The sequence below is a fragment of the Schistocerca cancellata genome, chromosome 4 (genome assembly GCF_023864275.1).
Source record: "Schistocerca cancellata isolate TAMUIC-IGC-003103 chromosome 4, iqSchCanc2.1, whole genome shotgun sequence".
Lineage (NCBI taxonomy): Eukaryota > Metazoa > Arthropoda > Insecta > Orthoptera > Acrididae > Schistocerca > Schistocerca cancellata.
The window spans coordinates 882,601,516-882,615,553 of NC_064629.1; the positions used below are offsets into that span (position 1 = coordinate 882,601,516).

Genomic DNA, 14,038 nt, shown 5'->3' on the forward strand with positions numbered 1-14,038 from the left:
CTTTGTATGGAAACACTGTTACATTATTTCAAAACACATTTATATTCCAGTGTAGTCCCCCTGTTGATAAAATTAACATTAATACCGTCACATCAGATATAAGTGTGAGACAATCAGATTCACAAACAAAAGACCAGGGCAGTGAAAGCGAATGACCACATGGCTTGAAATGTTTTTACGTTTCACAGCATTTTAGACATGAAGGACATTGCAGTATCTGCCGTGTGACAGTGTCCCATTTACTCATTAGGAGAAGGACAGAACAGCGATGCAATGCTAAGAGTAGGAATCGAATTCGATCCTGGCAGGGAAGAAGGGGTGGAGGCAGGGACGACTCCCTGTTAATGAAATGGTAGATGCGTGAAGATCCACATGAATTTAGGAACATTGTCAGCATGGATGTGCCTTGTCGATTGCTAATGATGGGATTCACGCAAGTGACAAAGCAATGAGAGAAGCTATTTCACAATGGTGCGACCCCAAAGATGCAAAAACAGCTTTCAGAATCCTCACTGATTGTGGCCACCGTAAGTGATCCAACTTTTGTGGCTATTCTGTCTACACTATCGTGCTGGGCATACAGAAGTAATGCAAAAGATGCAATCGAACACATGCGGTACTTTCACCAATTAAAGTGAGTAGGCCTACATATGATGAAAGTAAAATTATTTGCACATTTGCGTAAAACGTAGAATTATGACTTTGTAAACGTGCCTTTCCGTGGTACATTGTCAATAGGATCATATGGACACGTTTCCTAGCTTTATGCCTCAATAAGCACACTTCTACCTTCTTAGTTTCATTCCATTTCTACAATAAGAAGCTATATTTAGGGACACGGCTTTTATAAACGGCAATACAAAGAGAATTTTCATTTGTTTTATTACTGTATTTATAAAAAAATTACTCACTGAAAAATGTGTAGAATATCTCACCCAATAACAAAAAAAGAGCTCAAGAGCTAATGTATTTCTTATTGTTGACCACACATCAAACAGAAAGCCTGATCGAAATGCTGTGTTCTGTGCATGCATACACACACCTCTTCTAGTGCGCAAGCGTGGAAGTGGCAGAATAGAATTGTTCCTATTTCTGTCTACCTACCTCTCTATCTATCTACTACGTATGTCTATCCATAATTTGCCTTAATGTCAGTGTGTACTTACTGCACAGTATGTGTGAGCCCTGATAACTGAGATTAGAAAAGCTATCAAAAAATTGACTTGGCTGTTATTCATTTCTCATCTGCTCATTACTGGATGATGATGATGATGATGATGATGATGATGATGATGATGATGATGATGATGAACTTTAGATTAACAGTGGAGGGTTTCGGGTTTTACTGCTCATCAGTAATTGAGTACCATGCCTGTAATATTACTGTCTTTTCTGTTGTAAACGGTACCATGCCTATAACATTACAGTCACAGCACCTTCATGATAATTGCCATGGTAGTCCTTACAAAGATGATGTGCCCGTAATATTACAAGCAGTGCATTCTTTCAAAAAGTGAAGACAACATAATATTACTGGAATGACACTCAGAGTATTAAGTTTTGTGCAGTATGCTTTCATTCCCATGTTTTTGTTATTATGTCTTTGTGTTTTAAATGTCTTGAAGTTTTTCATCAGTATAAATGATATTGAAATAAAATTAAATGAACTGGTGCTGCTGAAATAGTTACACCAAGTAAGTGAAAAAGTTTCAATTCAGTTAATTCATACGTGCTGTGACCTCAGTTAATGAGATACGTAAAACCCAAAACCAAAAACATTTTAATGTGTTATGTAGGTAATGCGTTCTGGTATAGGATACTTTCCCATTCATTTCAGTTGCTGGTAGTGTGCCAGGACAGAACAACCAAATGAAAAATTACATGTGTAGAAGGCCTCTGTTCCTTCATTTGTCAGTTCAGTTGCTCTTTGGAAGTTGCACCTGTCAGATGTGAGATATATCCAATAGGATGTCTGAAAAAGATGATAAAACTTGTCTTTCAAAAGTCACACCAGCTTCTACAAATGAATCATGAAACCTGGTGTTGTGGAATTTGCTGTCCAACCTCTTCATCAGCTAAATGTGATGTGGATCCCAGGTACTGTAAATAGCATCAAGACAGAAGCAGTGTTTATGTAACTGCTAACATAAGTGTGTAATATTGTATGGAGACTGTGCTCAGTGTGGTTTAGTCAGAATGTGATGGGATAATAGAAGTGTCTTCATTTCTTTTTAAGTACCCAATTACACTTGAAACTTTATTATACCACTGCAGGGTGTGTGTGTGCCAATGGGTGTGGTTCGTTAATAATCATATTAAATGTGAAGTGGTTTAAATTATAAAGTGATTCTCTTTTGTATCCATCCCTAGAACTGTGAAGTTACTGCAAGAATTTGAATTGTAATCATAAAGGAGACAGTTTGAGTCGTCATAATTCCTCTTTCATTGTCCTCTTACTTTTTGCAGGGAGAGATTTTGGTTTCCTTGATTGGAACTAATTTCAGTACCTCCTATTCCTGCAAATGTCTAGCTGTAACCTAAAGTTCAAATCTTGTTTCACAGATTACCCTCATAAGCAGTTGTGGTTCACATGACCATTAACATGAAACGAAAATTCTCTCCCATCTTCTTAGTGTCTTTAACTACACCTTCTTGGTAACATTAATCTGCACACCTCTCAGTTGATTGCATTGTTTTCATACCTACACAGGAAAAGGTAAATAATCTTCTAATAATTGTATTCTACACAGTTGATATCCCCAGGAAAAGCAGAAAATATATCGTGAACTTTAGTTGACTTAGTCACTGCACTGAAGTTGCAATTATCGTGTTGTCATAAAAATAGCAACCACTCTTTCTGTACTGTTGTTACTATGGAATTTAGTAATTACTGATATTTCCTGTATTGTTTTTTATATTGGCTGTCAGTGATAATTAAAATGATGGTGTTCAATTATCAGAATTCATCAGACCATTGTGTATAATAATATTAGAGCATGTCGTCATCTTGCTGATAAGGTGCCGTGTAGGGTAACCAATAACATAATAGCTTATTTACCCACAGATAATGGTGATTCGCATCCCCCCTCCCCCTCCGCCTTGCAATCTAGGTGACAGAATTACTTACATTCAGTCTAACAAGGGAGTGGTCCAATCAGACATGTCGAAACGTGCCCTAAATGTTTTTACACAGGAAGAATACACACAAAGAAATGCAATGTCTCAAGTTTAGCAGCTAAGAAACCTGCAAGTATTGATTAAAGAAATGTTGAAAATTGCCAAATTTATAGCTCTCCACGTTGCTGGAGATGTGGGCACAACACGTCAGGTGATGTTTAGTAAACTCAAGTAGCAGACTCTGCAAGAGAGGCGCTCTGCATCGCGGTGTAGCTTGCTGTCCAGGTTTAGAGAGGGTACTTTTCTGGATGAGGTATCCAATATATTGCTTCCCCCCACTTATACCTCCCGAGGAGATCACAAATGTAAAATAAGAGAGATTCAAGCGCGCACGGAGGCGTTCCGGCACTCGTTCTACCCGCGAACCGTACGCAGCTGGAACAGAAAAGGGAGGTAATGACAGTGGGACGTAAAGTGCCCTCCGCCACACACAGTTGGGTGGCTTGCGGAGTATAAATGTAGATGTAGATGTAGGTGCATATCGTCGATTGACTGCACATCGATAAATAGATTACATGGCCCAACACGATCATAATTTGTAAAGTGAATTTCAATTACCATTGATCAGTTTTCTGACACAATTGTTCAGTTACTACTCATTTAAATTTGCATCTCATTTAACAACTATAATAATTAGCTGTTGCCTTTGCAGTATTGTTAAGTGTTAACAATGGAATTAAAGTTGAACTTTTTACATGATTGGTAATAGCATCTTTGTGCAGGTTCCAGAGTTTCACAGTAATGTGGAATCCAGTTAATGTTTCCAATCTTGCTAAAATGAAACTTAAGAACATGGTACGCAATTGAAATTGCCTACTTGTCCTGGAGATGTACATGTGTGCTATGTATTAGATAATTTCTTGTACATTCGTTTGAATGATGTAGACTTTTGTTAGAAATTGTGGATACATTAGAAGAAACATGAGATTGTGTTAAAATCCAGAACAAAAACACAGTATCTTCCTATTCCAAAGAAAATATGTGCAGTAATAGCTTTCACTGGGAAAGAAATGGCTGTAAATTTTTTTGGTAAAACAGAGGAAGGAGAAAAGCGTAAATTTAAGCAGCGTGCAAAACCAGTTTCATTTTGTGTTGTAAAATCTGAACATGAATTGTGTAAATGGAAGAAAGATCTATATAAAGTAAGAGATATGCACAAGAGGGAAACTTGCAACAAAAATGTGAAAGAAAAACTACTAGTAAGATTTTGAATTGGTCACGAGAGTCAATGCACTGTTACCAAGGGACATACAAGAGATTTTGCTCTCTGAATTGTGAATGAGGTGAACATTACTGACTTCCAGGGTACTTTAACGTAGTTAAACAGGAAAAGGAAGCCGCAAAATTAAGAAGTTTACTGCAAGTAAATGTGTAGAGGTGGTGGCACAAATAAGTGTTACTGTAGAGAAATTAGTAGTGGACATGAAGACGAAGCTTCTTGTTATCTTGTAAAATGCTTTGTAGAAAGGTTTCACACAAGAACTGTGTGCAAACTACACTTTATTGTTCAGAGTGAATGTCGCTTGTGTAGTAAGACAATGCCATGACACATTGATATATTATGATATATTATAGTACCAGTGATAAGTATCAATGGATTACTGTTTCTGCAGCATAATATCTATCTTCAGGAACATCAGAGCAAAGTAGGACCAAATATTTTAAAAAGGACTGTTTAGATGCAAAAATCTTGTAATTGATGCAGCAAAATATGGAAAAATAAAATAGTTTTCAGTATTACATTTGGAATGTCTTCTTACCAGTTGCAGAAAATTAATTCATTGCTGTTGTTGAATTCTGGCCTGGAAAGATGCCTCTGTCTTTTAGGAGGACAATGAAAAGATTGTTAATATATTTCAGATTCCACCCGGTACTAATATAGTGTGATTCAGCTTCTCAATAAAGAAATTTTTCGCCTGTGTAAAGCATTTTTCAGTAATTTGAGGCATGCTGCCACGAGATGGTAGGTCAGCAACTGTTCAGTACTAATGAAATTGGGTAATTTTTTGTTTCATCCATCTCTGTTGCAGTGATATAAAATTCTGCTGCAGTGATTACCAGTTTTGGGCTGACACACCCATTCTCAAACCACACACATTGCTATAAACTGTAATTATTCATACAATATGGTGCCAAAATGCACAAACACCTTCTGTACAGCAAAGTATACTGTAAGTAACAAGTACTGTCATTGATTTTAGCCTATGTGTCTGCTGCATCTGACTGTTGTGTTGACTTTGTTGGCTGGCCAGCTATTTTTTGCTTATTTCATTGTTACGTGTGTTATACTTGTGCATGCTATATCCTCCTAAAGTTGTTTTGATTGATGGGATTCTTTTAAGTTGATTGAGGATATGCCTGATCGAAATTGAGTGTGTATAGTTACAAATACCACTGTTTCTTTTTTGTTAAGAAATTTGTGTTGTGTGTTGCGTTTTTTAATATATAGGTGATACACTTTGGGTAATGTGATTGGGAAATGGAAAAGCAAACAACCACAGCTAAAACAAGACCAGGCAGACCTCACGTCCTGACGAACAGGGACCATCAAGCGTTGTGGAGGGTGGTTGTAAAAAAGATCACATGAAATCAGTGAAAGGAATAACATGTGATTTCTGAAGTGCTACCAGAAGTCCAGCTAGCACAAAGAAAAGTATGTAGGGAGTGAAAAAGAATGGGGTATGATGACTGAGCCGCTCCTCATAAACCACACATTTTAGTGATCAGTGCTAAGTGACACTTCAGTTGGGAGTAGTTATGCCACTGGACTTTGGATGACAGGAAACAAGTGATTTATCGTGAATCATGTTATACCCTGTGCCAATCCAGTGGAAGGGTTTGTGTCTGGCAAATGCCTGGAAAATGTTATCTGCCATCATGGGTTGCGCTAAGTGTGAATTACAGAGGAGGTGATGGTGCTACAGTGTGGGGCGCTTTTTTCCTGGTTACAGTGTGGTCTGCCAATTATGCTTTAGAAAATGCTAACTGTAGAAGTATAAGACAGCATTTTACAGCATGGTGTTCTACTTGCAGTGGAGGAACAGTTTGGAGATGATGATTGACTATCTGAACGTGATATTTTAGTTCGACTAAAATTTTGTGTACTATGATAGAAGGATACAGAAGTAGTAAGCTTTGTCCAATGATTCACGAATGCTGGGGGAGTTCCCAATATGCTATCATCAGTTGATAAATACACATCACGGGCCCTTACATGTTAGAAGATTATGAAATGAGTTGGAAAGATTGTCAGTGTGTGCGTGTGTTGCTGCAGTCCCGGCCTCCCCCCAGGGGGTCCACAACTATTTTGTGGATATGTGCGTAGCGAGCACGGGACCCCGAGCTAATGTGGCCCTCCTTCCTTTCCGGGCTGCATACCTTCCCTATCCCCATCCTTCCCTATCCCCCACCTTCGCCACCCCACCCCTCACCTACGGCTCTTTCCTTCCCTTTCTCCCCCTCTGGGAGTATGTTTTGTGCCTACGTCCGGAGACGGACACTCGACAATGTCTCACATTCTTCGCTTTCTCTGCTTGCACGTCTTCATCCTTCCTTTGTCCTTCTCTTTTCCTTACCTCTTCTCTCTACCCTTTTCTCCGCAGAGGCGTTTGAGACATCTCTTCTTTCCTTTCCCTTTCTTTGTTTTTCCCTTTCTCTTTTTTCCTCCCTGTGCGTGTCTGAAGGCCGACCCACGCATTTTAATGCGTAGCCGGTGACGGGGTAACGCGTAATTCCCCGACCCGGGTAGACAGGTAGGACACGTACGTACCCCTGGTAACGGCCAGGCCCAGGGAGGGGTGATTACCTGAGCTGATACCTTCCAAAAGTGCCAACTGGTCCCTCCGTCAGTTTCTCAGGAGGTGTGACCTGAGGTGTGAACAATCACCTAAGGCGGGAGTGCCCTCAGAGAGGGCCCCCACAAGGCAGGAGCAGGCCATCAGAGACGCCGGTAATAATGGGGGATTCTTCCGCAATGGTTTCCTCATCTTCCACTATGTCTGCTCAAAAGCGCAAGTTCACTGAGTCTCAGCCACAGACAGTTCTTCCATCGTTGCCACAGTTCCTTGTTGTTTCTCGGTCTGACGAAGGTCACGACTTCTCCACGGTCAACCCTTTCATTATGCAGAAAGGTGTCAACGCAATTGCAGGTCCTGTAAAGTCTTGTTCGAGATTACGGAATGGCACCTTGTTAGAAACAGTCAGTGCCCTCCAGGCACAAAAATTGCTGCGTACTTCACTGCTCCACACCTTCCCTGTCCGGGTGGAAGCACACCGCACTTTAAATTCCTCACGTGGAGTCGTTTGTACACGCTCCCTCGACGGATTGTCCGACGAGGAAATTCAACACTACCTGTCTGACCAGGGCGTACGGCTGTTCATAGTCATGAAAAGGGTTGACACGAACATCGTTCCAACCTGTACTGTCTTCTTGACATTTGACAGAGTTCAACTCCCATTGAAAATAAAAGCAGGCTATGAGATAATTTCCGCTCGCCCCTACGTCCCAAACCCTACGCGTTGCTATCGGTGTCAGCGGTTCAATCATACCAGCCAGTCCTGTTCCAACCCGGCCAAATGTGTTACGTGTGGCAAGGATGCCCATGAGGGTGCTTGTCCACCTCCATCCCCTCGTTGCATCAACTGTATCGGTGACCACGCTGCTTCCTCTCAAGATTGCCCCATTTTTAAAGACAGAAAGCTCATTCAGGAAATCAGAGTGAAGGAAAAGGTGTCGACCTTGGCTGCTTGAAAATTACCCGCCAGTCAAAAGAACACTGTGCCTCAGACAGGAAAGTACAGCACTGTCCTTGCCTCTCCTCGGCCAACAAAGGAGGCGGCCACGCAGACTTGTGATTTCACCTTTAATGACACGGTCGTCAGATAGGCCAGCGCAAAGATCGCCCGTTCCGCCTCCCCACTTTCACCTGCTCACTCTATGGCTCACCCTTCATCAGGTTCTGCTAAATCTCGATCCCAAAAGTCAGACACCCGGACTTCCAAAAAAGAGCATACTCGTGAAGATTTTTTACATACCCCAACTTCACAACCATCAGTTCCTCCTTCATCTAAACATCATGTTTCCAAGAAGGCTAATAAGAAACCCAGTTCCTCTCCTTCTCCGCCACGGCGTGTCTCATCTACAGCACCACCTGGTGGTAACCACCCTCGCCCGTCTTCTGTGTCGCCGAGGCGCACTGCTGGCGGCCGATCAACCGGCCGATCGCTGGTGGCAGGAGCTGCTCCTGAACAAACTATGGATCAGGATCTTCTGCCTTCGGCTGAGTGCCGTTCCATGCTGTCGGTCGCAAGCTCTGAGCAGCCGTTGAGTTGACGGCAACCTTGGTCACATTCTTCCATTTTCTGTCCACCCTATGTCCATTATCCATTGGAATATCTGCGGCATTTGAGCCAATCGGGATGAATTGACGATCCTCTTACGTTCCTACTCACCGGTCATCTTCTGTCTTTAGGAAACAAAGCTGTGTCCCCATGACCGCTATGTTTTCCCCCATTTTCAGTCAGACCGATTTGATCTCCCCTCTGTTGAAGGCACTCCAGCACATGGAGGACTCACGATTCTTCTCCATGATACTCTCCATTATCACCCAATCTCCTTAAACACTTCCCTCCAAGCAGTCGCTGTCAGTCTTTCCCTTTCTGGATACACCTTCTCTCTTTGTACTGTATACATTCCATCGCCCACATCAATTGCACGAGCTGATCTCCTTCATCTTCTTGGTCAGCTTCCACCCCCCCTATTTGCTGGTTGGGGACTTCAATGCCCACCACCCGCTTTGGGGATCTCAAAGTCCTTGTCCGCGTGGCTCACTATTGCTAGACCTCTTCCACCAAGCGGATCTTGTTTGCCTCAACACTGGGGACCCTACATTTTTGTCTGCCTCCACAACAAATTTCTCTCATTTGGACCTTTCGGTTGGTACTGTTCCGCTAGCTCGGCGCTTCGAATGGTTCACCCTTGCTGATACACACTCGAGTGACCACTTTCCATGTGTCCTTCGATTGCAGCCACAACTGCCAAATATGGGCCTGAGACGCTGGAAGTTTGCCCAAGCCGATTGGACACTTTTTTTGTCTCTAGCGACCTTTGATGACTGTCACTTTCCTAGCATCGACGATGAGGTCACTGATATTACAGACGTTATTCTTACAGCTGCGGAACGTTCAATACCTCGCACCTCCGAATTGCCCCGGCTCCGTGCTAAGTGTTGTACTGTTTGCCATTGCCATAAATCCAATTATGGATTGTCTCATTCCTGATGTCTCGGGCTCCCTGTTTGTGGACGATTTTGCGATCTACTACAGCTCTCAACAGGCCAGCCATCTTGAACGACGTCTTCAAGGCTGTCTCAATCGCCTCCACTCTTGGAGCATCGAAACAGACTTCCGCTTTTCTCCCAGTAAGACCGTTTGTGTTAATTTTTGGCGTCGTACGGAGTTTCTTCCACCTTCCTTATATCTAGGACCTGTCAACCTTCCGTTTTCGGACATCACTAAATTCTTGGGTCTTATGTTTGACAGAAAACTGTGCTGGTCCTCCCATGTTTCCTATCTTTCGGCTCACTGTCTGCGATCCCTGAACACTCTCAGTGTCCTGTATGGTACCTCCAGGGGAGCAGACCGAGTGGTCCTTCTCCGCCTCTATCGCGCCTTAGTGCGCTTGAAATTGGACTATGGAAGCATAGTTCACTCCTCTGCTTGGCAGTCTGTTCTTTGGTGTCTCGACTCTATCCACCACCGTGGATTACGTTTAGTGTCTGGAGCTTTTTACACCAGCCCTGTGGAAAGCCTTTATGCTGAGACTGCTGAACCTCCGCTATCCAATCGGTGAGCTGTCCTTCTAAGTCGTTATGCTAGCCATGCCTGCTAATCCAGCCCATGACATTTTTTTCGACGCCTCCTTGGATTTAGAGTATGCAGGCCGCCCTTCCTCCCTACTACCACCGGGAGTCCGCTTCCGTCAACTGATCCATTCTCTTTCCTTCCGCTTTCCTAAAACTTTCTTGACAACTTGGGGTACAGCACCGCCTTGGCTCCGTCCCTGGACCTGCCTACTCCGTGACCTTTGTCAGTTTCCCAAGGATGGTACCCCTTCACTTGTTTATCATCGGGCATTTTCTGCTCTATGTGCACAAATAAAGGAAGCCACATTAATTTACACTGATGGCTCAAAAACATCGTTTGGTGTAGGGAGTGCCTATATTGTTGGCGACACCCCAAATTGATTTCAGCTTCCCGACCAGTGATCGGTTTATACTGCGGAGCTTTACGCTGTTCTCCAGGCTGTCCAATACACCTGTTGCCATCAGCGGATACAGTATGTTATCTGTTCAGATTCTCTCAGCTCTCTCCTCAGTCTCCAAACTGTCTACCCTGTCCACCCTCTGGTCCACCGGATTCAGGATTGCCTACCCTTGCTCCACTTGGGGGGCGTCTCGGTGGCGTTCCTCTGGATCCCAGGACACGTTGGTATCTGTGGAAATGAGGCAGCCGATATATAGCGGCCAAGGCTGCATCTCTCTTCTTCGGCCAACTATTCGCACGATTCCGTTCGCCGATCTACAGAGTGTTTTATGTCGTTGTGTTGTTCTTTTATGGCACGCACATTGGTCGACACTTCCCCATAATAAATTGCGGGACGTGAAAGCTCTTCCCTGTGCTTGGACCTCTTCCTCCCGAACGCGTCGTCGGGAGGAGGTAATTTAACTAGACTCCAGATAGGGCACTGTCTTTTTAGCCATCGACATCTTTTAAGTGGCGATCCTCCCCCACTCGGTCCCCACTGCTCTCAGCTGTGGACGGTAAGGCACCTTTTACTTGAGTGCCCCTATTTTACTCCATCTACAGCTGTCGCCTGAAATGTCGTCCATTGTAGCAGATGACACGTGCTCAGCCGATCGCGTTCTTGAGTTTATTAGTGCCAGTGAGATGACATCAGCCATTTGAAGCTCTTTTTGTGAACAACCAACCCCTTTCTGTAGTGGTTTTTTAAGATTTCCTTCTGCTTTTAGTTTCTCCAATTTTTTTAGTTTTGTTCCCATTGCTGCTGGTTTCCATTTTTGTTTTTTTACCTCTTCCTAAGTCGCAGACCAGGCGCTAATGACCATAGCAGTTTTGGGCCCTAAAACCAAGCCTGTGTGAGCTGGACAGTTATTAGCAAAGAATTGTTTTACGGTTAGTGAATACTGAATTTTTCACTGTAAGTCTGTCTGTAATATTCTCTTTGTCTGTCTGGAATATTGCAATCATTTACTAAGTAAAGTGTCTGCAATACAGGTTGGGGAATAGACCCTTAATATCAGTTCTCTTTTTTTTTTGCTCTGGCCCAATAATGTATTTGATTAATACAATAAGGAAGGGTAAAGTATGAGATGTTGGAGTGACTGGTGGTCGTGGGAGACAGCTTAAATTGTGGTCAGGTTTGGGAGTCCTCTTCATGGCGGTGTAACCCCAGACAAGTGTTAATTTCAAACATTTTAAGATACTGTCATAAACTTGCTGCTCGAATTAAGAAATGAACAAATAAACAGGTAGTCCTGTCTCATGTTCCCTTATAGACACTGAAAGAATCATTAAGCTGTTGTCATGCAGTTTCTCTAATTTTGTTGTAATTTCTAATTTTAATAGGTTGTAAACTTCAAGGAGCCATTACGAATATTTTCCAACCAAGAATTGGATGATCTTGGTCTAAGGTACTACTCACCTGAAGCACATCGTACAGCTTTTGTGTTACCTCGCTTTGCTCAAAAGGTGTTGGAGCCGATATGTACAAAAAAAGAATAGGTAAGGTTGTGTTACATAACTGTACCTGTTTAAAGCTGTAAAATTTCACCATGGATAATGGTTCTTTTTGTATTTTAATTTTTTTCTTTCTGTTATTGTTACAGGAATAAATGTTGTTTAAGAAAGGGCTAGACATTCCTCTACAAACATCTGCAATGCTAATACTCGGTGTTGTAAGGTTCATCCAGTCCTACACTCGCTGGAAAATATTTTTTTAATCATGTAAAATGTGGTGTCAGATCTGTGTCGTGTTTGTGTACTTACTAGAAATAAAATTTTATTTAAACTTTTCTGGAAACATAAGTGACACCCAAATCTTTCCTAAACTACAAATGCCATCGAAGCACCCCATACTTACAACTTTTTTAGTGGTATAATTTTCTTATAATACAACAATTAGTGTTTTCACCTCAGTTTTATTACCAGTTCATTAGAAACAAATTGTCTTTTATAGGTTTTTAGGATTATATATAATAATATAGTAATCTGTTTCTTTGGATTTGTTGCATCCATATAGTTTTTTCCTTCTCCAGAAAAGTTGTGAATATTGCCTTAATGCTCCGTTACATTCGATCATCATTGCCTGCCAAGCATTAATGGAGAACTCTAGTATTATCTATCATTGTTTGTTTTGAAAACTTCCCAGTGTATGTTTAATTTTTTTCTTCCTGATTCCACACCGTGCATTTTGCTGTATGCACTGCAACTGAGAAATTTGAATTCTTATTTTTTTTTATTTATTTAGACACAGTTTTCAGGCATGGGTAGAAAAGTCAGTACAGACTTGAGTATCTCCATTCATATCAAGTTCATATATGCCTGCAGATCGTGTGTCACATTTGCATAGCCCGATTCTAAAGTTCTGTTTGAACTGGCATTATGGTTCTTACACTGAGTTAGCTTAATCACTGAATACGAACTGTTGAGCCTGTAATGACATTGTGGCAGCTATCTGTTGAGCCTGTAATGACATGGCGGCAGCCATGAAAGTGAAAGCTTTGCAATTTGACCAAAACTCCGTGATCATACTTCCTAGCTGAGCGGAAATGATCAGGTTAACTTTGATAGTTTAGCCATGCAGCAACACTACTTCTTTGATTATTGATTAGATTACCAGTTATGCAGGTGAGAAGGCATCCTACAAACATTGGGAATATTTTACTTCCCCATAATTCCTAACTACTTTCTGTGTCAAGAAGACATTTAAGTTTGTAAAAAGTCCAGTGTGATATTGGAGACTCCTTCATAAACCAATGGGAGGTAATTTTTCTCTGTTTCAAGTGACTGCCTTAGTAGCACGTGGTTCTTGTTCCTGTGATCCCTGCGCCGCCGTCTTCCTCCAACTCTGCTGTTAGAAGAGGATTAATTCTTAAAAATGTAGGTTTAGTCTTCTATTAAGAGTGGAACAAATGTTAGGGATAACTTCCGTAATGCAAGAACTAATTTTTCTGAAAACAGGTCATTTACCAGAGATTATTTGTAAGCTGGGTGTGCATTAGATAATGGTCAATATTGGAAAGTGTTGGAGCAGTTTTCATATTTTCAAATTCAAATGCAGACCTTCTTTATTTTTCACGCGACATGATTTTCATAGAAAGTTTTGGTTTGATTTAACTAGTTCTCTGTAGCAAAATAAACATAATCGATGTTTCTCTGTGGTATCTCTCTCTAGAACCTAAACCAACCTAAGTTTTAGCCGATTGATATTGTGGCAAATGGTGCAGTAGGAAGTTAAAAAGTTTCAAAAACTGTTTATTCATTCGCAGTAGCACCATGAATACTGTGGTTTTCTTATGATTTTTTGCTGAATTTCATTCTGGCCACTAGCAACCGAATTAAAGAAGACAGAAGAAATGCTGGCAAAGTGGAGTAGTCAAACAGGGAGTTTTGACCTGACAGACAGCATGGCCTCTGTATGATAGAAAGAGAGTGCTCCACTAAGCCAAAGACACACTGGTGCCTGGTCAACACACTCGCAACCATAACAGGGATTATATCATATCATTTGCAATGTTATAGTTGAGAACTTACATGTAGATTGACATCCCTGGAGACAAAA

General features: G+C 41.8%; 1 protein-coding gene across 1 annotated transcript in view; it reads left to right on the forward strand.

The window, feature by feature from the left end:
• LOC126185045 (spermidine synthase) overlaps window positions 1-12,269 on the forward strand; it is a 55,493-nt gene extending 43,224 nt beyond the window's left edge. Inside the window, exons 5-6 of the mRNA XM_049927799.1 lie at window positions 11,824-11,979; window positions 12,084-12,269. Of these exons, the coding sequence (XP_049783756.1) occupies window positions 11,824-11,979 (156 nt within the window). The 3' untranslated portion in view covers window positions 12,084-12,269. The remainder of the gene's footprint in view (window positions 1-11,823; window positions 11,980-12,083) is intronic.
• The last annotated feature ends 1,769 nt before the right edge of the window (window positions 12,270-14,038 follow it).